Here is a 23,340-nt window from a genome sequence, read left to right as displayed (position 1 = left end):
CGTCACCAACTCGGTTGATAACACCAAATTACCTTAGAAGAATTAATTGGGATTACCGCTAGAACAATCGGAACAAATACCTGTCGCCAATTTGGGAATCAGTTCCTTTGTAATCTATAGCAGTTCTTTGGTATCCTATAGAACGCCGTAGGTCCGTTCAACCTCTGGCAGAAGTGCATCCCTTCATTGTTGGTCTCAGCCGATGTTCTGAACATCTCCCGCAAATTATGCGATGCGGAACATGGGATAATCTCATCCAAACCTGAGCAAAAGCTTACAATAACTCGAGAGGAATTATATATTTCGCTATTAACAGGGTAAGTAAAGAACGCTGTCCACTGATTTCAAAGGGCCAAGCCGTACTGCGAAAGCTCTTTTTTAAACGAAGAAAAAAAGTTGCTTTTTGAAACGAATACGGATACGAGTGGACGGAGCCCCAGACCAGCGGAAGGATGTTACTAAAATCGGGAAAACGTCTGCGCATGTGCCAACGTTATAATGACAAGAAGGCGTGCTTTCAGGCTGTCAGAACCAAGTTGCCTTAAAAACCACCACACGGGCCACTTGAGCCCTTTTTTTTCCCTAAGTGTACAATGCACAAATCTGAATGATAAATCAACAGGATATCCGTATTTGAATAGCTTTGTGTTCGAAAATTCCTACTTCTATATCCTTTTGCAGATTTCAATGAGCGCGAAAGGAATAATCGATTTATCAAACTAAATTATCCGCAATTCACCGGAAAGCGTTTGTTTCCAGCCAAAAGTAAACCCAGCTTAGTAACACCTGAGTAAATAATTTTCCATATTAGGTGATTCGTTATATGAGCTTATGACCGGAGCTGAGTGAACCAATCAGAACACTAGAAATGCAAGATCTGGAGTTGGACTATTTTTTGCAGCATATTCAAGAATGACCGTCTAAAATATAGCTGTTTCTCTTATTATTGACGCACTTCCCCTATGGCTGGTATGACGTTTTGTAAAAATTGTTTCCTGTCAGGAGTCTATGCCAGGTCTCGTAGAGAACTAAGTATCTTTAATCACTCTGTAATTGTTCAATCATAAAATTACTTAAATACAAAGTTGAAAGATACAGACGTATTTAGTGGTGCCTGTCCGGTCAAGAAATTTCTTCACCGAATGACAGCATCACTTTCATCGCGTTTATAAACACTCTTCTATAAATGTTTGGCCTTTCTGAATTGTAATTTACATTTGATAGTTAAACAGCCGATATATTGCCTCTTAAAACTGAAGAAACAAAACACGGCCTCGAAAACGTTTAGCGAATAGAGATGATTGAGCACTGACGGAAGAACAATGACGTATTGGTCGATGAATTAAATTCTAAACATATTACATATGCTATCTTTGCGAGACAATTTTCCGTCCAGTTGCTGGTGAAGCTCTACTAGCTCTAAGTTCGTTCACAGTCCTCCACAAGTCTTCCAGGCTTCTTTTAACGTCTCCCATTCCATTCAGATTCTTTAGGCTTTCCTTGAAGAAAGCTAAATCCGACGTGACGAGTCTGCATTAAAAGGAAAATCGTCTCTTTAATTCCCAACTGTGACTAACATGTAGATTCTCCTTGTGATCTCAGTATGTTGTCTTGCAAATAGGTTATGGGAACTAACAAACCTGTCAGCCAGAAGGTGATAGAAAACCATATTCCCTTGTCTTATGAGGAAATGCATATCAGTCAGTTAGGGAGAATTGCTAAGTGAATCTTAGCGGTTACAGGGTTAAGATCGCTGTAAGGTAATTTATTCCTTAAAGGAGAAAGAAGAGGAAAAATGGGAGTGTTCTTTCATTTGCACAATTTGCAACCAAAACGAGAGGATAAACCCTTTATTTAATCTTTTATCCGTTCACAAAAAGCTGTAGAGGGATCAGAAAAGAACAGGCACTTACTCATTACCTCCCATAACAATCCTCTTGAAGTTTTTCTTCACGCCCTGTTCACGTGCATTAATTTCAGCGGCTCGAATATGTATAACAATCAAGTACATCTGACATGCGCAAGTTTCTCGACTAGTATTTTTGAGGTCAATCGTTTTTATTGTGTAAGAGGCCTTATGAAGAACATAAGTGATAACGCGCACGGTTCCCACTCTTTTCTCTTTGTCTTACTGTTAGAATACCTACCCATGCTGTGGACCACCATCATTCGTGACTCCCAACTTATCCAATTTATGGGCCAAACTTTCCTTGAAAGCTCTTTTGATGTCTCTGAATATGGCCTGGACAACAAAAACAACAACATTCAAAACACCTTATACACAAGGGTTGCAGATTGACTGTGATTAGCTGGAGTAGACCTGTTGAGACATCTGTCAACAATATCGGAAACTTCGTTACATTCACTTTGTGATGAGCCGATGCGCAGCTCATTTCCTCATATATTTTATGACTCTGTGTGTTAGTCCGACAGTGCTTTCAATAAGACCCAGCACCCGCCGGAGCCCCGGCAGGTATTCTGTTGGGAATCGCCGGGTCAACCGGGTATATCTTGGATACTTTCAAGCAAACTCACGGAGTGAGACCTAAAACACCTCGAGTTCTTTCATTCGACTTTTACCTTTATAAACGACTTTTGATGAAAATGATTAATATTGTGTTATCACATATTCAAGCATACGTTTCATAGATTTCCAGCAAAAAAACGATCAGTTAAACAATTGTTTTAAAGGGGACCAACTCTTAACGATCAACTGCGGAAGTAACACCGAAAACTTCTACTGAAGCCAGTTTATTCTGAATGGAAGCAATGGGATATTAGTGGGAAATTGTAATTTATTTTTTTCTCTGGCGGGTGCTTTACAAATGTAGCCACCTTCTTCAATTCTTATTGAAAGCACTGGTCCGATCTCGGCCTGGGAACCTTCAAAGGGTGGTTGTCTACCACTGTTCCAACTGAAATCACCAGGCGGCTTAAGGAGGGGTTCTGTTTCTATACGATATTACAAACTCACCTCAACTTGTGCTTCTGGTAAAACAAGTGACACGGACTCGTGGAGTTTTGTGATTTGCTTAACCGCACCGCGCATGGCTTGAGACGGCATTGGAGCTTTGACCTCCCACTGTTAGGGAACGAAGTCAATCTTATTAAATTTACGTATACTGAAAGTATACGAAGTCAATCTTATTAAATTACCGTATGTTGAAAGTATTGTCAACAAGCGACGCTTTACAGTTTACCTTGGAGAAAATATTTTTAAAGAGCTCTTCCATCAGGTTTACGATTTTGCTGAACAACTCTTGACGATGGTTGTTGTAATCCTGAGAAACAAGACGGAAATTAAACGTCTTCAATCAACGATGTGGGCAACGTTGTGTGTCCCTTCGTTGGGAGCAATGGACTTTGAAAGGATAGAGGAGGTAAGTCACTTAAAAAAAAAGAGAAACCGTTGCGGTGGGGATTATTACAAAATAATTTGGTTTTAACAACTACGTTGATGATTTGAACTGGCCCCCGTAAAGAGAAGCTAAGGCTGAGCGTTACCCCCTCGTCAGACTTACTCGCTCTGACGAAGGGGTAACGCTCGAAAGTAGGCTTTAGAATTTCTTTACGGTTGCCAACCCACATCATCGACTCTGAAAGGTGTCCGGGTTCTTAAGTAAGTGAGGCACGCTCGAGACCAGTGCTTTTTTTTTCCCACGAATACTACACAACGATTCCGAGCAGGAACTCTAAAGAAGACCTTTGGCTCCGGTCAGAGTCCAACATGCTCTGCAGTGATGGACAATTGAGTTGTTCAAAGAGTACATAACGCTATTCAAAAGATAAATCGCTATCCAATGGATGAGTGTAACAAAACTTACTGCGCTATCCACCTACTGATAAAGATTTATTCAGTGGATAGCACTGTTCACCCCTCGAACAACCGTGGCCAGCTTTGAAAAGTCAATGAGGGGATTGCGAGGCTAAAGTTTCTGGCAAAGTAGAGATTGTTGTTGAGTTATTCATTCCTGCCATTCCTTCTCACATATGAAGTACAACCAGAGTTTTATACAAACCGACAACCAAAGAGCAGTGCTTTTTACAGTGTCTTCGTTGTTAGAGCTGTTTCTCAGCTGCTGTATTGTTGTTACGGTGGCGAAAGAAAACCTAATTGAAATGCCGGCCATTGTTTTGCTCGCAAATTTTCAGCGTATCCAAATGTTGCGACAACTAAGGCTCGCACTTGATTGGCTATCTGTGAGTTTGTTTATTGACCAATCAGAATGTCTGGTTTTTTATACTTCTTTGCGCTGAATGAACCCTCTCTTGCACTGAATTACCTGAATACTGCCTTTATCTTAACCAGTCAGAACTGAGTAATTTTTTCATGCATATTATTATTGGGGTAATTGTATTTAACAATTTTATGAAGAATGCAATTACACTACATGCCGTCGGCTCACCTTCAGAATTTGATCAAACTGCGACAGTAAAACGTACTGCTTTGGCGGTAGCCTTTCCTCGAAATGCGCTTTGAAGACTGGAATGTGAATTGTAACCACCTCTAAACAGCGGGCAGCAAGAGCTGACAAAACAAAATTCAAACAAACAAGAAAACAAGGGAGCCAAACATTAAAACAACCTCGTTAAATTTAGCGAGGCAAGAAGCTCATCACTGCTGAGGTTGGGAAGCATCATGTACTCTTCACCATCCCAGGTAGGCCCCCAAACATTTCGTCAGGTTACTTTACCGCTTTCACTCCCGTGATCAGAATTTCAATTTTCTAAACTGTCAGCTATTTATCTAATTTAATTTAAACAGTGAAATTTTAGCGTTAAATCAAATGATATCCCCTAAATGGTATATATGCGTTATTGACCGAGCGTGAGGCCAACATGGCTGGATACTAGCCGAATTCTTTTTTTTGAGGACTTCGCTGTACTCTGCCCGTGCCGCGACATCGGACCAACATTCTCAAGTACGACTCTCACACTCGGTTAGTAAGAAGTTCTTCTTTCCGATTACCTAGATGTTTGGCTGTGATCGTCTTTAGTCCAACAAGCTGCAGTGCTCCAGCTCCAAGAACCAACTGGCATGTTCTAGAGTTGAACATCTATGAAAACGTTACACAATAAGGCGCCATCAGGCTCAAGAAAATATAAAACAAACGTTGGCGAGAAAGACTGGAAATTAAGCAAGACAAGGTGGTAAGAATGAGAAAAGTTGTAGCTAATGACAATAAAGAGAAAACGTGTAATACATGAAAAGGGCGACAAAACATGCATCCTGGGCGACATGGATACAGTGTGTTGCTGAAATCTGCTAAGAGACTGGAACCCACCGCTGCATGACAAATCACACGACAAAAATAATAACATAGAGCAATATTCAATTCAGTGTCAAAAGTGATTCAGGATGGTATTGGTTTTACGTTACTTCGCTCTTGTGATTGGTCCAGAAAACTCGCGCCATCCTCTCCACCGATCAGATTCAAAAGTATAACCAGTCGCAACTTCGTCACTCGCCTTTTCCCGCGCCTTGGGCAGTTTTTTTTTCAGATTTGAGCTTTCATGAACTCTTTGCGACATTTCCTCTGTTCTGAGGGGCTAAACTGATTACTTTAAAATTGTTTTTTTACGACATTCGATCGAGATGTGCTCCAATGAAAAGGAAACTGGGGATGGATTTCTAAAATCCAATGAGTTAGACTAAAAAAAAACTGAACTCTACCACATGAAAAAGTATCCAGGCCTAATTCAGACTGAAATTCAAAACACATTCCGCTTTAACACTCACATTACTAAAATACTAATGTTTCAATTGTTTTCCTTTGACAAGCTTATTTTTTCAGCTCAATAGTTTGTAAATTTGCGTTCCCAGTCCTCTGCTGTTTTACAACACGACTAACTGCTGGTGGTCATGAACTGCAAATATGTCACTGACCTTCAAAGTTTCAAACAACTTATTCATAATGTCTGTGACCAGCATCGGGGTGTCATCCACACACTGGCAGTAATCCACTAACATGTTCACTAATAAAAGCACTGTCCTGTAAAAAGAAACATACGAAGGAAGCATAATGGTCTGCGAAAGAAGATTTGTTTACGCTCCAACACAGTCGTCGAATTACAGCCGTGAAATCTCCATGACTGTATCCGAATTAAAGGCTATACAAGTAAAGCGAGGATTATGATTGAACTGCTAACGAGAAAAATACAAATGAATTCCGCAGTTACTTGTAATCATTAGGGTGACTAATGCAACACGTAATGAAGGTAAATAGTTCTTAACTCAATTAAACAACAGACGACACTCTCCATCGGTTTACCGGTGTAATAACCCACCCGGGATCTTGGGAGAACACGAGGAAAGTTTGTAAATCACGAGCCGGAGGCCAGATCGAATGAATGAATGAATGTAATCAAAATGATTACTAATTAGAACTGTTTACTCCGGAGTAACAAGCTCCCCATTGAAAGCCTCTGAAGGAATGTAATCAAAATGATAACAGCTAGATTCTTTTTTCTCTCTAGTTTTTGTCACTTATTTGTCTTCACCTCATTTGTATTCACATGTCACTCATAGTTCTTTATTTGCCTTTCATCGTTTAACCCTTCTCAGTTTGTAATTTAGACCCTTGTTGTATTACGTAACCTATCTTAAAATTTCTGTTTTGTATATAAGTCGCAATCATTGTAAATAGCTTTTTAGTTTTTAATTTTTATCCTGAAGAAGGCCGAACGGCCAAAACGTCGTGCATTAAACTCGTCCAGAACAGTCAAGAGTTGGCCTCTTCGTTACGTCCTTATAGTACACTTATATATACATACATATATATATATTTAATTATAAAATAAAATTAACACATTTCTTAACTTACCCAACAACGGCAAATTTGTCCCCATTTACAAATAAAACTGGAGATGGCTTGCTGTCGTTAGTTGCCGTAGGACCTGGAAAGAATTTCAATTTTGAACATGAAAACGAGCACTTTAGAGGACATGACATAACTGTTGTACTATTGTATTAACCGAAGGACAGTTTTTCCCGATATACTCCAATGACAGAAATACGCTACACCAAAAATTGGTCTTTGCATTAAGCACTTTTCGATTGAGTTCTGTAAAAACAAACAAAGCAATCACAACAGCCAATCAGAAGAAGCCAAGGAGCCAATGAGAACTCAAACTGGAAATAAACAGGCTGCCTGAGGCGCGAGAAACCGCACGTGACCAAGTTGCAATTGGTTTTAGTTTTGAACCTGAATGGTTGAAAAATGAGCGCGATAATTTTTCTTGACCAATAACAGAGCGTAGTTTTGCAAAACCATAGCAGTCCTGAATCACGTTTGACACTCAATTGAAAATTCTATGAACCTTCTCAGTATTACATAGCCTCGCTCGTTAATGGTTCACTGAAGCTCAGTCAGGAGGGCATCGAACCGAGAAATTGGAAGGTCTGAAGTTAGAGTCCTGACAGACGAAACATAATTCCTATTTGTACCACGCTGGCAACTAAAGGAGTGTTAACTGTAACCTCTAATACAAACATCAACACTTCACTTTGAACATACCTATAGAAAAATTTGGCTCCTTGCCCCGGGGGTAAACACCTGGTAAAAGATTAAAAAAATAACTATTTATCAAAAAACGAAAATCACTAAATTTAGAAATATAATGAACCTGAACAGTGGGAATTTCAGTTTAATCTTACCATCAACTAAGGAGTCCACTAAAGACTGGAGCTCTGTGGGTACATCAGCCTGCTTCCATCTCTCATTATCTAATATCAAACTAAAAAATAATCCCCAAAATAAAAAAAAGTTAAATCGATACACATAATGCAATTTGGTTCATGTTCTTAGAGTAACATCAAATTGACGAGAGAAAGAGAGCGATTTTCATTGTGTTCAAAGAAATTCGGGATTGTTTTGGTTTCGTTTTCCTTTACTTTGTGATTGGTCTAACAAAACTAGCACTATTTTCTCAACCAATCAGATTCAAACCAAACACCAATCGTGTTTTCCCGCGCTTCCGAAGCTATCAAAGGGCTCAAAATACGAATGGGGTTTATCAAATAAAATGGTCTCCCTTTCTCCTAATAAATTGGTATAATTCTCAAGATTCCATCTCTGCATCCCAATCTAAAAGCTGAAGATACAAATTTTCCGGTGCACTTTGAGCTGCATGAGAACAAACGCCTCACCTTAACTTATTTTTGCGTTCCTCGTGGAACCTTTCGACAAATTTTTTAGCTTGTGACAAAAGAGTGGCCCTAAGACTATGGCTCTGACGTCCACATATTTTCTCACAGTCCATAACAAAGTCTTCCACCATACGTGTCAGCCTGACAAACTCTGCTGAGGATAAGCTGTCCAGGTAACCAGCCTGTTAACAACAAAACGATGTTTTTACATGAATGAAGGGGGTGAGTTGCTAAAGACAATGTGGTGCTGCATTAGTGGGGGAGGAGGGGGGATATTGCACGATAATTTGGCTTTATCAATTTAGTTGATAATGTGAATTAGCCTCCGTGATTAGCCTCCTTCTAAAGCTGACGTTCCGCATCACTCTGATGCAGGGCTAACGCTAGAAGTCATCTTACGAATTACGACGTTTAAACATGAATGGCAAGTTAGAAGAAGTGGTTACAGTGTAGGCCCTGGCTTTGCGGGTTTACGTTTCAGTCAGTAACTAAATATGAACAGGGCAATGGGACGGCATCACAGCTCACAACACTAATCCGAGTTTTTACCTAAAACTGATCGAAGTCTGAGGGAGTGATCTTGAATTAGGAATGGAACGCATGCCATCATGTGTCACAATAGCAAAAACTGTAACTAAAGTGTCAAATGGTACTAACAAAGCCCCACATAAAAAGCTTTCCATTTATCACCTTCCTCTGTGTAAGAAAGAAACCGACACTCAGCACTCTTATAACCTTAGTGTGACGTTTGCCAACTATGAACCTGGTATACCACCTGACTTCTTATCAATTCTCTATAGTTCAGTGCTGTGGCATCAGACCGATGAGTATTTTTGACGGTATTTTTGAGGGCGATTGGTTTGACTGAAACAACAGTAATAGAATAATAGACTCAAGGAAGCAGAAGTTAACCTGCGATGGATTATCCAGGGGAAGTAGCGATACTCCTACTGGCTTCATGCTTAGGAAAAAAGGAAAAGCTCCGACTGGATGAACCTCTTGGCTTAAAAGAAGAATTACACATTTCAAAGCGGAACTCGCAGCGCGCGCAGCGAAGCCTCATACCTAAGTAAGAAGACACTTCACAGAGAGGAGCTGCTCTTACCTTTCCTCTCACATTAATAAGTTTCGCACAACGCAGCTGTGCCATTTCACAACCTGCACACAGCAGCTCCTTACTTTCCTGCGTCAGTTTCTTACAATCAGTTGTGCTTATCAAGATGTCCACTCCACTGCTGCATGACATAAGAAAGTATCATGTAAATGTTTCCTTGCCAATGAATCTCACACACTTTCTACGTGGAGAGTTCTGATACTATTCCCTCTCCTCTATGCCCTTGGTAAAATAAGAGGTTTCGGGATATCACGATTATTTGTAATGACTTTTCTCATCTTGGTTTGGTTTGAGCTACGTTTCTCGAGGGTAATTTCAGAAAATATGTCATTGAAGGCTATTTTCGTGCAGGTCTCTCGCGATGCGTAATGAAACTGGTAAGAAAAAGTTAGCTGATGTAAAATAGAAGACTTTGATCCACATGCTTGAATGTTGCAAGTATACATGACGACCGTTTGCCGGCTACAAATGTATTAACACAAGCCTTAACAAACTCTTACCAGACAGGTTGAAGAAAATCTGATTCAGGAATACCAAAACTTTCCAAATCATCTGGATCGAAGTGAGTTGTGACACCTCCAGCAGCTATCATCAACACTCGTACAATGCTCTGATGCAACACCTAGAATTGGAATCGCAAAGGTTGAATATTCAAACAACATTTACAGGTTTCATTTCATGAAGAGGCGGAAAAGCGTTGGAAGGCATGACAAGACTTTCAAATGGATTTTACAAAGGTACCCGAATCACAAAGGAAATTAGTGCACCCACCACACAGGGCTAATTCTCCAAATTAAGGTCAGCCCTGAATGTCTCACTTTTATTCTCCCTACAAGATGCTATAATTTCCCTATAATCGAGTTAAGAGAATTTAATGTCTGAACAAGAAAGCACCCTCTGCCTAAAATGCTAGAAAAATTGATGTAAAGAAATGTTGAGTAAAAACTACATTTTAATCCCCTCTAGGAGTTAAATGGGTAAAGAATTCACTATATATCAACTGAACAATCAATCATTCACAGACTTCTTGGAGCAACGTAGACACATTAGGTAGAAAGTTCAGATATTTTAAAACTATTTTTCAAGCGGTACACACTTCTCCTTTGAAAACGGGTTGATAACTGATGTGTTTGCAGCTTACCTTCATCCTTCGCAGGACACATAGAGAGGCGTTAAACACTTCCTTTAGCATGTTCATCCACTGCAGGAAATCTAAGCCTCTCATTGCATCAGTAATGCTCGGACTGATGAGAAAGAAGACAGTTGGTTAAAAAGATCACTGGTCATTAGATATTTAGAAAGTTACTTAATGTTAGAGGAAGATGGTTTATCGTCTTGTCACGAGCGTGGGACAAAGAATCAATTCTGAGTCCCCATGAGGAATCGAACCCGAGACACACCTTTGGATCTGAGATTCGATTCCTCATGGGGACTCAAAATTTTTTCTTTGTCCCACGCTCGTGACAAGCGAACAAACATCTTCGGTCTATTTCTTTACTGAGCTCAAAACTTAACATCTTTCTTATTCTGCTTATTTAATGTTATGTGTCATTGCAAATGTGATCAGTAACTAACAATCTTACGGTGCGTCATTAACTGATTGAGGAATTCAAAGGTTACATGAATGGCTTTGTTTACAAGAAAGATATTCTTAGTCTTGTCTCGAGCTTGTAACAAAGAAAAATTGGATTCCAACGAGGAATCGTAACTGGACCTTCCGATTCTGAGCTCCGATACTCTACTAGTTGCAGAGCAAGCGTGATTTTGGCGAACGAGTGCTCCGTATTTTCTTGGTGAATGTTATAGCTGCCATCTTCGATTTTGACTGCAGCAGGAGGCTAGGAAGAGAAAGGAGTCTGAACCTTTTAGGGGATAAGCCATGGCCAAAGGAAGGAGAAGGGAGGAGATGGGGCATCTCTCCCCGCCCACTCCCCCTACCGTCCTTTCTAACTCTACCCTAGCAGGCCAGAAAAACGATCGTAAGCTTGTAACGTTAAATCGCCCTAATATGACGCCTACGCAGCAATCTAATGCTTCACCACAGAGCTAGCGTGAACTCAATCGTTAGTTATCATATTCCACTCACATCTTGCCCACCTACTCCCCCACAGATATATTTAATAGTTTATCCCTAGACTACACTGACTTAGTTTAGATTTACACCGCTAGATCTGTGACATTATCCTTATAGCCATAATATTACCTTTCCTCTTCGTTCTCTTTGCTGTCTGAGACGATATCTTGTACTGTCTGTTGAAACATATTTTAACATTTTAAAACATAAGAATGTACGTAGAGATTCAAAGTTCACACTTCAGGTCATACTTGATCTAGAATCTTGAGTGTGAGATTCTTAAGTCAGAGTATGAGTAGTCGGTTAAGATACTAATAGGGACCTTGTGAGGAGTCAGCGCGGGGACGACGAGGAAGACGTCGATTAGACGAAAATTTTGTATTTTCGCTAATGTCTGGATACGTTTACCGTCTTTTACGCCGCCACACCTCAACTTCAGCATAACGTGCAGAGCTCTGTACATTTATGTGAGCTGCGTTGAGTTTCAAATAGAAATATCAATAATTTGCTGTCAGGGTTTCCGTTCTCAAACCACGCAAATTTTGGTGATTTCACGTTGTTGTTTGCAGAGAACGGTTGAGAAATCTGCAAAGTTTGAACACGGTTTACTGAGATATTGTTCTGTCCATTAGATGTTTTATATTCCCATGTCTTCATTGCCGTCATTGTCATAGGTTGCTTCAGGCCCCTATTAAGATTATAATTTTGATTCCATTGTCAACAAACCTGTCTAACTGTACTCTTTATTGTAGCATATGCTTCATCGCGATATAAGTGAAGAAAGTGCAGCTTGTGTTTCCGGAGAAGGCCAAATAATACAGACACAAGCCTATCCTGTTTTAGCAAAAAAACAAACAATTTTAAAAAATCCAATGCTGTACTCAGTTAAAATAAAAGCACTTCAGCACATAGAATGTCACGGATCAACGTCAGTATCGGCGCCTCGCCTCGGCTACCCCTCCCCTCACCTACCCCTCCCCTCACCTACCCCTCCCCTCGCCTACCCCTCCCCTCGGCTATCCCTCCCCTCGCCGAACAACAGTTTACAGATGACAACTTAGGGTTAATGTTTGGCTTGGGGAGGGATTGCTCAGATAGCGACACGAAGTCATCTTCAATGTTTCAAGGTTGCTGCTCATCAGGGTATTGTATTCACATGTCGTACCTCGTCAACAAGTCCCTCACTCTCCATGTCATCCTCGGATGTCCTATTAAGGTTAGCTGTTGCAAACTCCACAAAATCTGCTTCCATCATTCGTTCAATCACTCGTTCAAGTTCTGCCAGTTGTGAGCCCAAGTGTCTGAGTCACAAAAAGAAATAAAAAATGCAAAAAATCACAGAGGTTATTGTAAGTGAAATAATAATACTCTCTTCTTACAGACAATTTCAAGAAATTATTCTTCATTCATTATGCTGATGATACTAAATTGCAAAAACAAACGTGAAGATATTCAAATGACGTTTATGAACAGACTGTTCAGCTACATACTGTGTTTTCAAATCTTCAACTCCGAATATTGCATTTCTAGTGTTCTGATTGGCTCACTCAACTCCGCTTATCAGCTAATATTGCAAGTCACCTCAAGGAAATGCATTGCGCCATCAGTTGTGGAGTTTAAAAAAGTTCCAAATACTCAGGATTTAATGGAACTTGATGATTCCATTTGCAATTGTTGGATACAAGATTGCACATATCCAACTCGAAACACCCCCCTCATTGGCTATCTAACATCTCATATATCAGTGTGCACTCAGAGAATAATTGGTAAATACCTCAATTGTGGATATTTGTGCAACATTTAAACCACCTAAAGTACATGACATGACATTTGAATTTCAATCAGTTTGTTATGTGCCTTACATCTGAGTTTTGAAGAAATTTTCTGTTCCAGTACTGGTATGTTTACTTTAAGTTCTAAATAGAATTTAGTGAACCCTTTCACTGAGGCGAAAAACTGTTATGGCCAGACCATTTCAGCTAGAATTATTAAGATACCTAAAGCTTTGAATGCCAGCAAGTTCTTGTTGTAATACTTCCTGAGTAGTGCTGATCAAGTCCAGTGCACCAACAAAGTCAGATGTTGACAACAGCAGCTGAATTGTTGGCTGTGTTTGATGAACTGTGGCCATCATTTTCAGCTGAAGAAAACATAGATTATCACCACTCCTTCACATTTAAATGCTAACATTTTAACTCCAAAGATGTGATTGCTAATTCTCCCCTCTAGCTGGAAGAATTTGGGATTAGATAAAGATAACAACTTCTACCTGATGAGCATTCTCATTACCTGCTAGCTTAACAATGTATGGATATTATGGGGAACTTAAATTTTAATTACTTTTGGGAGTTAAAGGTTATAATTACTGAATGAAATTATTCTTTGCCTTAATTTAAGAGTCCAGATTGCTTGATAAAATTTATCTGACAATACCTATTCTGAATCTACCTTTATTGTTTTTGCAGTTCTGTGATAACCAAAGAAAGCAACTAAGTTTTTGCTTGCTTCATTCAAACTTTCCTTATGAACAATGACAAAATAAACCCTCCCATCAATATGTATATTCTCAATACTGTTCTTTATACATTTTTTAAGGAGCTGACAGGGAGAATTTGTTGAACAATCAAGAGGTTCTTTAGTTGGTGATCTTTTCCTGAATGATTTAGGGTAGATATTGTAAGGAGAAACTAGATGTAAATCACTCCTGGGAGCCAAGGCAGTAGAAAGAAAACAATTTGAGCCTGAATTATACAGAACATTCGAAATCGTTCTTCCCTTCAACTAATTACAAGTATTTGTTATCATACTGAAACTGGAACACTGACACAAGGCACACAAAATTCAGCTCACAGTCAAAAAAGGGCTTCTTTAACTTTCATCCCGATTCATATCTGGGGGTGTTAGATGGATAAGGGTTCCACAATAGGTTATTAGCTCCTCTCACCTTTTCAAACACACTGAGATATTTAGATCTCAAAGATGAAAGCCTGAGAACATTCAGGAATCCTGAACACAAAACCTCTTGAACTTTTTGCACCTTCATTCTGAGAAAATTAAGAAATAAAGCAAGCATTAATTAACATTAACAACACAAGTACAAACATTTTCAACAACATTATCATAAGTTAAAATATCCAGGCCACAAAACAGTAATAGATGAATATGCACTTATAGATTGAGTGGGAAGGTCAGGCTGGAAAATGTTTGGCTGGAAGTCATGATGACCAAGCAAGCCTGACCAAGTGCGTGCATTATGATCATCCAGAGCCAATTATTTTCCTGTCCAACCTTATCATGACATAACTAAGCCAATGAGCATTTTATCAAATGACTTTTGCCCTTTGTTTTCTAGCCTAATCTTCTTCCCACACACATCTCTACTGTCCCACCGTGCCCTCATACAGGATTTTTGTCAAAAGTTTTTTAATAAAAATGCTCTGGATCATACAGGTGATACACAAATCAATTCATAATAAAACTTAAATTGTACCTTAAATGTTTGATCTCACTGACTGTCCCTCCAACATGATCCTGCAGCTGATCTTGGGATGCCATTGCACTGAAGAAATCTTCTGATCTTAGTGAGATCTGATGAGCCAGATTCACTTCTGTGATGTCCAAATAGTGAGACAACTGAGAAAAGAATTAAACAACAAATGGTTCATTTGATTGAAAACAAAAAAAAAACTTTGGCATTTCAGCACTTCCTGGGTGACCAATTGCTTCAATACAGAACTTGATGTAAATGTTCTTTGTGTATTTTACTTCAAGGTTTCAGGCAAAAAAAATAATTTGAAAAAGAATTAAAGAAAATGAGGAAAAACCTACCTAACAGTGAGAGTACCAACTTAAAATATTGTGTTATTGGGGAAGAAACTAAATTCTTCTGGTACCACTCTGTTCCCAGAAGTATCACTCTGTTCCCAGGAGTATAAAAAGATATCTTGGAGCTGTCAAGGAAACTTTTAAAACCAATTTTTGGGCAATTTTCTATATCAAATAGGCCTGATTATCTCATCCCAAGGGGATGATGACAAAAATATCATAGAAACCAAGGTAAGTTATCAGGAGACACAGTGCTGTAGTGGTTAGTGTGCTAGACTCTGGCTCAAGAGGTCTGGGTTGAGGACCAGGGTCATTGTGTTTTGTTCTTATGCAACACACTCTACTCTCACAGTGCCTCTCTCTCCACCCAGGAACACAAATGGGTACGGGAGAATTGTCAGGGAAGCCTGAAGAAATGCTGGGGGGGGGGGGGGAAGATTACCTATCAATAGACTGGCACCCCATCTAGGGGGGGAGGAGAGGAGGGAGGAATACTCCTTGTAACTTCATACGATGAAAACCAGGATAAGCTCCAACTGTATGGGTCACTCAGCTTGAGTATAAACTCAAATACCTTTGCCAAGATACAATGTCGGTTCTACCAATATTGGGCTGCTGAACCAAACTTTATTTAGGCAGACAAATAGTGACACATCAACCAGTCAGTACAAACTTACAGTCATGCAGATTGGTGTCCCACTCAAACTCAACCCTCTCTAAATATTTAGAACAGTTATCACTACCTTTTCCTGAAGAAGCTTTGCTGAGTTCCTTGGCACAGCCCTTGTACTCTCAGCTGGTTCTTGAGTCACCATACTCCAAGGAAGGACACTGTTAAAGATCTCTGGGTCTTCCAAAGCAAAATTGGGCATCAGGAACACCTGAAATTTACCAAGACTTAACAACTCAATGAAGTCTCCATGCTGACCAAAATACAATTATGTTACAGTCTGTAATTTCCAATAAACTTGTATGAAACCACCCTTCCACTTTGCCCTCTACAGGATCCTTAACAACTGCTGGTAATCAATCATTTAATGAATTTCACAATTACTCAGTCAATTAAACCATCCATGAAAAATTAGATAATGTTCGTATTTCCTTGAATAAGCACCCTTCCCTAAAAAAGCACCCATCCCTTGGCTGAAATGGGAAATAAGTGCCCCACCCAAACAGTAGTCTTGAGTACAAAGAAAATCAGTTTCTATAGCCACAGTGACTTAATTTACAACTTTGTAAATTTTAACTACAGCAAAATCAGTAAAGGAGAATAAAAAGTGTCCCATTGATTAAGCACCCTCCTTCTGACAAGCACCTTTCCTTTGAGCCAAAATTTTAAACAAGTGCCCTAGTGCTTATTGGACAAAATACAGGAAAGGAATTTTAAAAGGTCACACAAGTCACAATTCTACCAACAGTAAACAATTAAAGACAAAAATTGTTTTACAATGAACAACAAACCTTTGGTATTAGGCTGATATCAGATGCAACTTTGTCAACTGGAAAATAAAAATTTCAAGCAAAGTGAGTCCTAATTCATTAATCAAAGATCAACCAAAGATAGCTCATCTTCAACTAGCTTGTTCCACCTCTAATAAAATCATATTCCACAACAGATACTTTAACCACTAACCACTCTGTCTTTTGGCTGCAGCAACTGCAGCTGCTGTAAAACCAGTGTCACCAGGAGTTGCTGTAGTCCCACCCCCAACTGAATTTTTCTTGAGTTTTTGATGAACTTTGATCCTCTAAAAAAATTCAAGGGATTCTTTTAGTTAAATTTGAACATGTACATGCAGTGAAAGAGTGCTAAAAGTTTAATAAAAATGAGACAAAATCACCCTCAAAGAGTCAAAGGATTAATCCCTGGTGAAAAACCTCACAGGATCTTTGAGGATCTTCAAGGATTGACAAAGACCTGCCAAAGATCCTTAAGGACAAGGATCTTTAAAAGATCTTTAAAGGATCTGTAAAAGATCCTCAAAGATCTTTGTAAGCAAAAACGTTTGTTGAGATCCTCAAGGATTTGATAAAGATCCTCAAAGGATATTACAAAGATCCTCATAAGGATCCTCGCAAAGTTCTTTTCAAGGATCCTTCAAGATCCTCAAGGATTTATCAAGGATCTTTCAAAGACCCTCAAAAGATCCTTTCAAGGATCCTTTCAAGATCTTTGTAAGGATCCTTAAGGATTTAATCAGGATCTTGCAAGGATCCTAGTCAAGATCTTTGCAGGATCTTTTTGAGGATCTTTCAAGATCCTCAAGGATTTAATGAGGATCTTTTAAAGACCTTCCAAAGATCCTTTCAAGGATCCTATTAAGATCTTTGCAAGGATCCTTAAGGATTTGATCAGGATCTTACAAGGATCCTACTCAAGATCTTTGCAAGATCTTTTCAAGGATCCTTCAAGATCCTCAAGGATTTAATGAGGATCTTTTAAAGACCTACAAAAGATCCTTTCAAGGATCCTGTAAAGATCTTTGCCAGGATCCTTAGGAATTTGTTCAGGATCTTACAAGGATCCTTAAGTCAAGATCTTTGCAGGATCTTTTCAAGGATCCTTCAGGATCCTCAAGGATTTAATGAGGATCTTTTAAAGACCTTCAAAAGAACCTGTCAGGGATCCTGCTAAGATCTTTGCTAAGATCCTTAAGAATTCTAGTCAAGATCTTTGCACAATCTGTTCTACAATCCTTCAAGATCCTCAAGGAATTGAAAAGGATCTTCCAAATATCTTTAAAAGATTCATTTCATGATTTTGTACAGCTCTTTGCAAGGATCCTTTTTAATCTGATATGGATAATTTAAACACAACAAGGAATTTTCGCAGAAAATTATTGTGCAATAAGTGTAATGAAGGTTAACGCATAGCAACGCCATGCTTGAGGCTTTAGGGAAACTTTGTGACAACTTACATGACAGTAAATAGGGTTTTGCATTATGGGATAGGAATTTATACGCGCCGAGATTTTTAACGGTCGCATAAAAACATAAGAAGCTCGTTGTTACGGCAAATATCATCGACAATGGTCGGAACTAAGGGGAAAATGTACACAGAAATAAAAGTAAAGGAAAGGCGTTTTCTGGAGTTCAGAAACAAGCGAAAAGAGAGACAGAAATAACCGCAATCGTCAATCAAACTCCAAGCAGGTCTCGCGATTGCTCTGACTCTGAGGCTTAATGAAAAGAATTCATTGGTACTTCTGGAAAGAAAATGAAGATGCCATCCTCGCCTAATGATTCTTGCTCTGAGCTCTTGGAGAGTGAGGATGCAAATGATGTGTTACAGGGACAAGGATAAAGGCTTATCGATCTAGAGAGATTCTCCTCGACGCTCACTGAAGGACATGTTTCTGAAGAAGGTGTGAATTTACTTGGTTCTGTGTAACAACTTAAAAAGCTCTTTTAGAGGTTGTCATATGAATTCCCGAAAACACTTATTTTGTACCTCAGGATGTATTAGTTCAATTAATCTGAAGTTTTCAGGGCTGTATCCTCTTACTGAGTTGAGTTGGATAAGCTGACAGTTTCTCCATAAGCTGAATTTTAAGTAAGATATTGTGGAATAACTCACCTAATAATCTCGGTGAACTTTGAACGGGCACTGTGCCCATAATATAAACGACTCCAAAAGTTCCTTAGCTCATCCAAAAGAACGACCCTAGTACTTTGTTTTGACACTAAAAACACTTGATTTCATGCAATCTTTGTGCAGTTATCTTTTCTCAAGTATACCTAGGTTTTTCACACCATGTGGTGGACAAATTGATCTGATGTCAAATAACAAATTAGTTTAGGGCAACATATTAGTTATATTCAGTATGTGTGATTCCTAAGCTTTCCTTTGGTTTATAGGTTAATATGGTTCAGAAATATAGTCATTGAAGTACTCTTGTTTGCCTTTTTTTCATGTTTACCCCCTCTGTAAGAGTAGTCTTAGTCTGGTCATAGTCTAGTCCTAGACAAGTTTAACACATATATTTTGGTCTTTTTACCTTTGAGCTGGACTGTTGCCAGATTTTTTGGAAAATGAAAATCTTAGTACTAACCTAAAATCTGAACAGAAATAGTGTAGAAGTAGTCCTACTAGAAAAGGATGGGTAATTCTTGTTTAGCAATAAAAAAGTTTTATCTTCATTTTTTTATGTTTGGTTCAATTTTTCTTTTTAACTTAGTATGAGGATTTAAGTATGCTTATTTTCTTGTCAAAAGTTCGAAGGTTCTATAACATTCTTGCTAAGATCTTCAACGATCTTCCATTTCCTTGCCAGGATCTTCAAGGATTCCTGACATTCTTGTCAAGATCTTTAAGGATCTTCAAATTTCTTGCAAGGATCTTTAATTTGGCCGTCAAAATCTTCAAGGATCTTTCTTTTTTTTGCCAGGATCTTCAAAGATCTTTCAATTTCTTGCCAAGATCTTTAAGGATCTTTTATTTTCTTTCCAAGATCTTTAAGGATCTTCAAAATTTTCAACAAGATCCTTGAAGATCTTGGCAAGAAAATGAGAGATCCTGAAAGATCTTAACAAGAATTTGGAAGATCCTCAAAGAATTTTCAAAGATCTTTAAAGGATCTTCAAAGTTCATGTAAAGATCTTTGAAGATCCAGACAAGATCTTCAAGGATCTTGACAGGAAAATGAAAGATCCTTAAAGATCCTGGCAAGAAAGTCAAAGATCCTTGAAGATCTTGGCAAGAAAATCAAAGATCCTTGAAGATCTTGGCAAGAAAATGAAGGATCCTTGAAGATCTTGGCAAGAAAATGAAGGATCCTTGAAGATCTTGGCAAGAAAATGAAGGATCCTTGAAGATCTTGGCAAGAAAATGAAGGATCCTTGAAGATCTTAACAAGAATTTTGAAGATCCTCATGAAGATCCTCAAGAGGATCCTCAAAGGTCCTCATGAAGATCTTGTAAGATCCTTAAAGATCCTTGAAAGATTTTCACCAGGGATGAGCATTCACAAAAAACTGTAAGCATGGATTTGATGACCACATAAAAGTTATTGCATGGTGTTTTCCACAAACTGTACCTTAGACCTCTTCAGGATTACTAACTAAGCTAAATGTCTTAATAATAAAAGAACAATATTCTAAATGATTCCAAATGAATTTAAAGGTTACTCACAAACTCAGTTTTCTTGAGGTAGTCATCGAAAGAAGCCTTTGGGATGTTTGGAAGTAATGTGAGAGGTGGAACATCTTGTGATATAAAATCTTCTCCCCATGTCTTGGTGAAGAAGTCTGTCTGTCTTTTGAGCAGTCGTGGGTCATTTAAGATGGCAGGAAGGTTTTGTGTCGAGGAATATACAGTGAAAGAACTTGCATTAGGAAATGAGATGGGTGGTAGTCTGGGTCTTGGATATAGTGATTCATCAGTGGTAACAGAAGCATGACTCTCTGATTTTACTGAAAAATAACAAACGCATTGAAGCATCTAATCAAGTTGTATAATAAGCTGAGTTTAATACTCACATTTTGATTGGTTCTTAACTATCAGGGTTCTCCTTATCAGGCGGTAACTGGTTTACCACTTGTAAAAAAATACACATTTATGGTGAGCTAATCTGGTAAGAAAGTGTAATAACAAGCCAACAGTGTGTACTATTATAGATCTACATGTGCTTTAGTTAGCTAACACTGACTGGTACCTTTCGGATTTCGAAGCAAGAGTGATTTTTTGTGGGCTTTCTGCTAAATCTCATGACATTTGTCAGTTCTCTGCATGTGCAAATGTGATGTCGTTTAGTTGTTCAGTTTCTACAATGAAATGGCAGCAAACAATGCTGTCGTTTCTGTCCAGTAACAAGAGGTCATAAAGAGTGGCTGGTAAGCTTTACAAGAATTTTAGGGGTAAACAAAACAAAGGTTACATACTAGCAATGAAAAGCAGCCAATCGCCAGAAATAACTGCTTTGACAGCTCTACAATTGCTGGCTGTATAACGAACATGTGAGGACAAAGCTAGTCTTCATCATGAAATTCTACTTGAAATGTGATTCAGACAATGGTTTGAAAGAAACCTTGAAAATAAAATCTCTCAACAGTGTAAAAGTTCTGAATTTGAGACGATTAGAACATGAATTCAGCTAATCAATGTGATTCGATTTCATAGCAATGCAATTTATAGCTGACACCACTGATTTTCCAGCAATATGCCATGTAAGTGACGACAAAGATATCACCCAAAATCAAAGGGAGACCAGTTTACATTATAAGCAGTTTGGAAAGGGCATGGTCAAATATAATGCTTTTAAACAAAATTTTACTGTTTTGTTCAACCTCTGAACCTAAAGGTGTATCATTCACATTATGAGTTTTTCAATGGAGAATTTTTGATAAGCGTGATGTACTGTATGCTTTAGGAAATGACAAAGTTGAGAATGACCAGCCGCCTGAAGCTGCAAATGTGCTTTACTGGTTTGAAAAGGTCCATTATCTGTTGTGCTAAAAACTAGGGAAAACCCTGAACTAAGTCTTTTGGAGAACAGACATAAATAGATGACGTTGCTATCACTAGCATTTTGCTTTTTTAATCATATAAACAAATAGATTTCATGTTGCTGTGAGTCCCTGTAAAGAATTCGATCACAGAAGACATATAATGATGGCAAGAACCTTTGAGACACACTCAGCTGTGCCTCTTGTGCTGATCATTTTTTTTCCACATCATCTGTGATCTATTCCTGAACAGATGGCAACAGCATGGCAACATAGAGCATTTTTGTTAAATAGAAAAGTAGCCTTACTCAAAGACATTGTAACTTACATGAACACAGTTAACAAATTATAGAACTTATAATGAAAAGAAAAGTTGATATAAATAAAAAATGTTTTTTCAGAAACAATAAATACTAGAATACTTCCTGTATCATGAATTAACCTAAGATAAAGCAAAAGATAAAAGTGAAAGGAAAAATAAAAAACTCTCTATCCTCCAAATAGAGGTTGAACCCTTTTCACTCCCAAGACCTCATAAGCAATTCTCTTTACCATCTACCCTGCATTTCCTATGATCTCAGTTGGTAGAATTTAGTATTAGATCAGCTAAAGATCCCCAACATGTAACTGATATTTTTTTTCATTCTCATAAATTGTCTGCTTGATAATTTTTTGAAATTGTACTGAGAAATTCTGTCTTGGATAATCATGGAAGTTAATGGGTTAAAAAAAAATTTGGATAAAATATATCTTAAATATATTCGGTGTAACATTGATTCTGGTGCCTTAATTTAGTAGTGCATGTACATCAATGTACATATATTTGCTACCAATTTTTTAAGACTTCGACTTTTTGTGTGAGTTTAATGCAGTCTACTTGAGTTTTAATTCATAAAACGCGCACGAATAAATGGCAAGATGCAAACTCTTCTACACTGCCTTATGTTACTCGGAGTCCAGTCATCATAATAAAACAGAATTCGTGTAAGCCGTCTATGTTTTCATATATTTCAAAATTAACGAGGAATCAGAGAACTAGATGCAATTAATGATGTCAAGAAAATAACACAAGGGAATTATTCTTAACGATCAGAATATTTAAACTGTTAACTATACACTTACCCTCCTCCAGTTTTGTGTGATTCTTCCTTACATGATCCTCGTAATCTTTGTCGCTGACACCTTCAACAGGTAAGGAAGGGCAAACGCCATTTTTACCGTAATGGCAAACAAACGATCCTCCTTCTTTTGTGCAGTGCAACTGTCTCAGATGAGAACTAAATTCTCTTGGTGTCCTGAAAAATATCTTGTCGCTACAAATTGCACAGCTCTGCCATGGTTTAGCTTCATTGGGGTCCACTAGTCGTAACATAATTAGACGACTGGAAACCAATTCGCCTCTTGTATTTTAATAAATCATACCTCGATGATCTCTTTGCATTGATCTGATTCATTGGTCTTTTTCGATTTTGACGATGTGTACTCCCTGTCCGTTACGTCAACCCATGTTTCATCCTTTCGGTAACCGGTAACCGGGCGAGGCGACAAAAAATACATCACTTGTTGAACTCTATTTTTCCAACAACTTTCGCCGATTCTGTAATCCTTAGCAACCTCGCATTTAGCTACGTCACCAAAAGTGGGTCCACTTTATATTTGACACTGCGATCTCTGTTGATTTCCTCATTTTAATTTTAGGGAAAAAAATCATTATTATCATTTTGCAAGTTCACA

At 38.4% G+C, this 23,340-nt stretch overlaps 1 protein-coding gene across 1 annotated transcript; it reads right to left on the bottom strand.

Moving 5' to 3' along the window:
* Window positions 1-1,026: 1,026 nt before the first annotated feature.
* Window positions 1,027-23,227, bottom strand: LOC131795937 (vacuolar protein sorting-associated protein 54-like). Its single transcript, XM_059113546.2, has 25 exons — window positions 22,729-23,227; window positions 20,294-20,574; window positions 16,796-16,910; window positions 16,624-16,661; window positions 15,906-16,043; window positions 14,828-14,970; window positions 14,282-14,381; window positions 13,335-13,477; window positions 12,503-12,638; window positions 12,064-12,171; window positions 11,467-11,513; window positions 10,405-10,507; window positions 9,764-9,885; window positions 9,255-9,384; window positions 8,150-8,331; window positions 7,658-7,737; window positions 7,518-7,556; window positions 6,825-6,897; window positions 5,888-5,993; window positions 4,970-5,057; window positions 4,407-4,528; window positions 3,201-3,281; window positions 2,975-3,082; window positions 2,148-2,242; window positions 1,027-1,530 (listed from the first exon to the last, which is right to left on the bottom strand). Exons 1-25 carry the CDS (start codon window positions 22,976-22,978, stop codon window positions 1,368-1,370), a joined length of 2,991 nt encoding a protein of 996 aa, XP_058969529.2. The 5' UTR covers window positions 22,979-23,227; the 3' UTR covers window positions 1,027-1,367.
* Between the last annotated feature and the right edge of the window lie 113 nt (window positions 23,228-23,340).

This window comes from Pocillopora verrucosa, chromosome 7, assembly GCF_036669915.1.
Source record: "Pocillopora verrucosa isolate sample1 chromosome 7, ASM3666991v2, whole genome shotgun sequence".
NCBI lineage: Eukaryota > Metazoa > Cnidaria > Anthozoa > Scleractinia > Pocilloporidae > Pocillopora > Pocillopora verrucosa.
Note: the sequence above shows the minus strand (reverse complement) of the source record. Positions and strands in the feature narration are given on the sequence as shown.

Coding starts and splice junctions, on each gene's coding strand:
- LOC131795937 (XM_059113546.2), bottom strand. CDS start 22,978: ATGTTACGACTAGTGGACCCCAATGAAGCTAAACCATGGCAGAGCTGT. Junction 13,478..14,281: donor ATCTCAGTGTGTTTGAAAAG/GTGAGAGGAGCT, acceptor TGTTTTCTTCAG/CTGAAAATGATGGCCACAGT. Junction 3,282..4,406: donor AGTTTGATCAAATTCTGAAG/GTGAGCCGACGG, acceptor CTTGTTTCTCAG/GATTACAACAACCATCGTCA.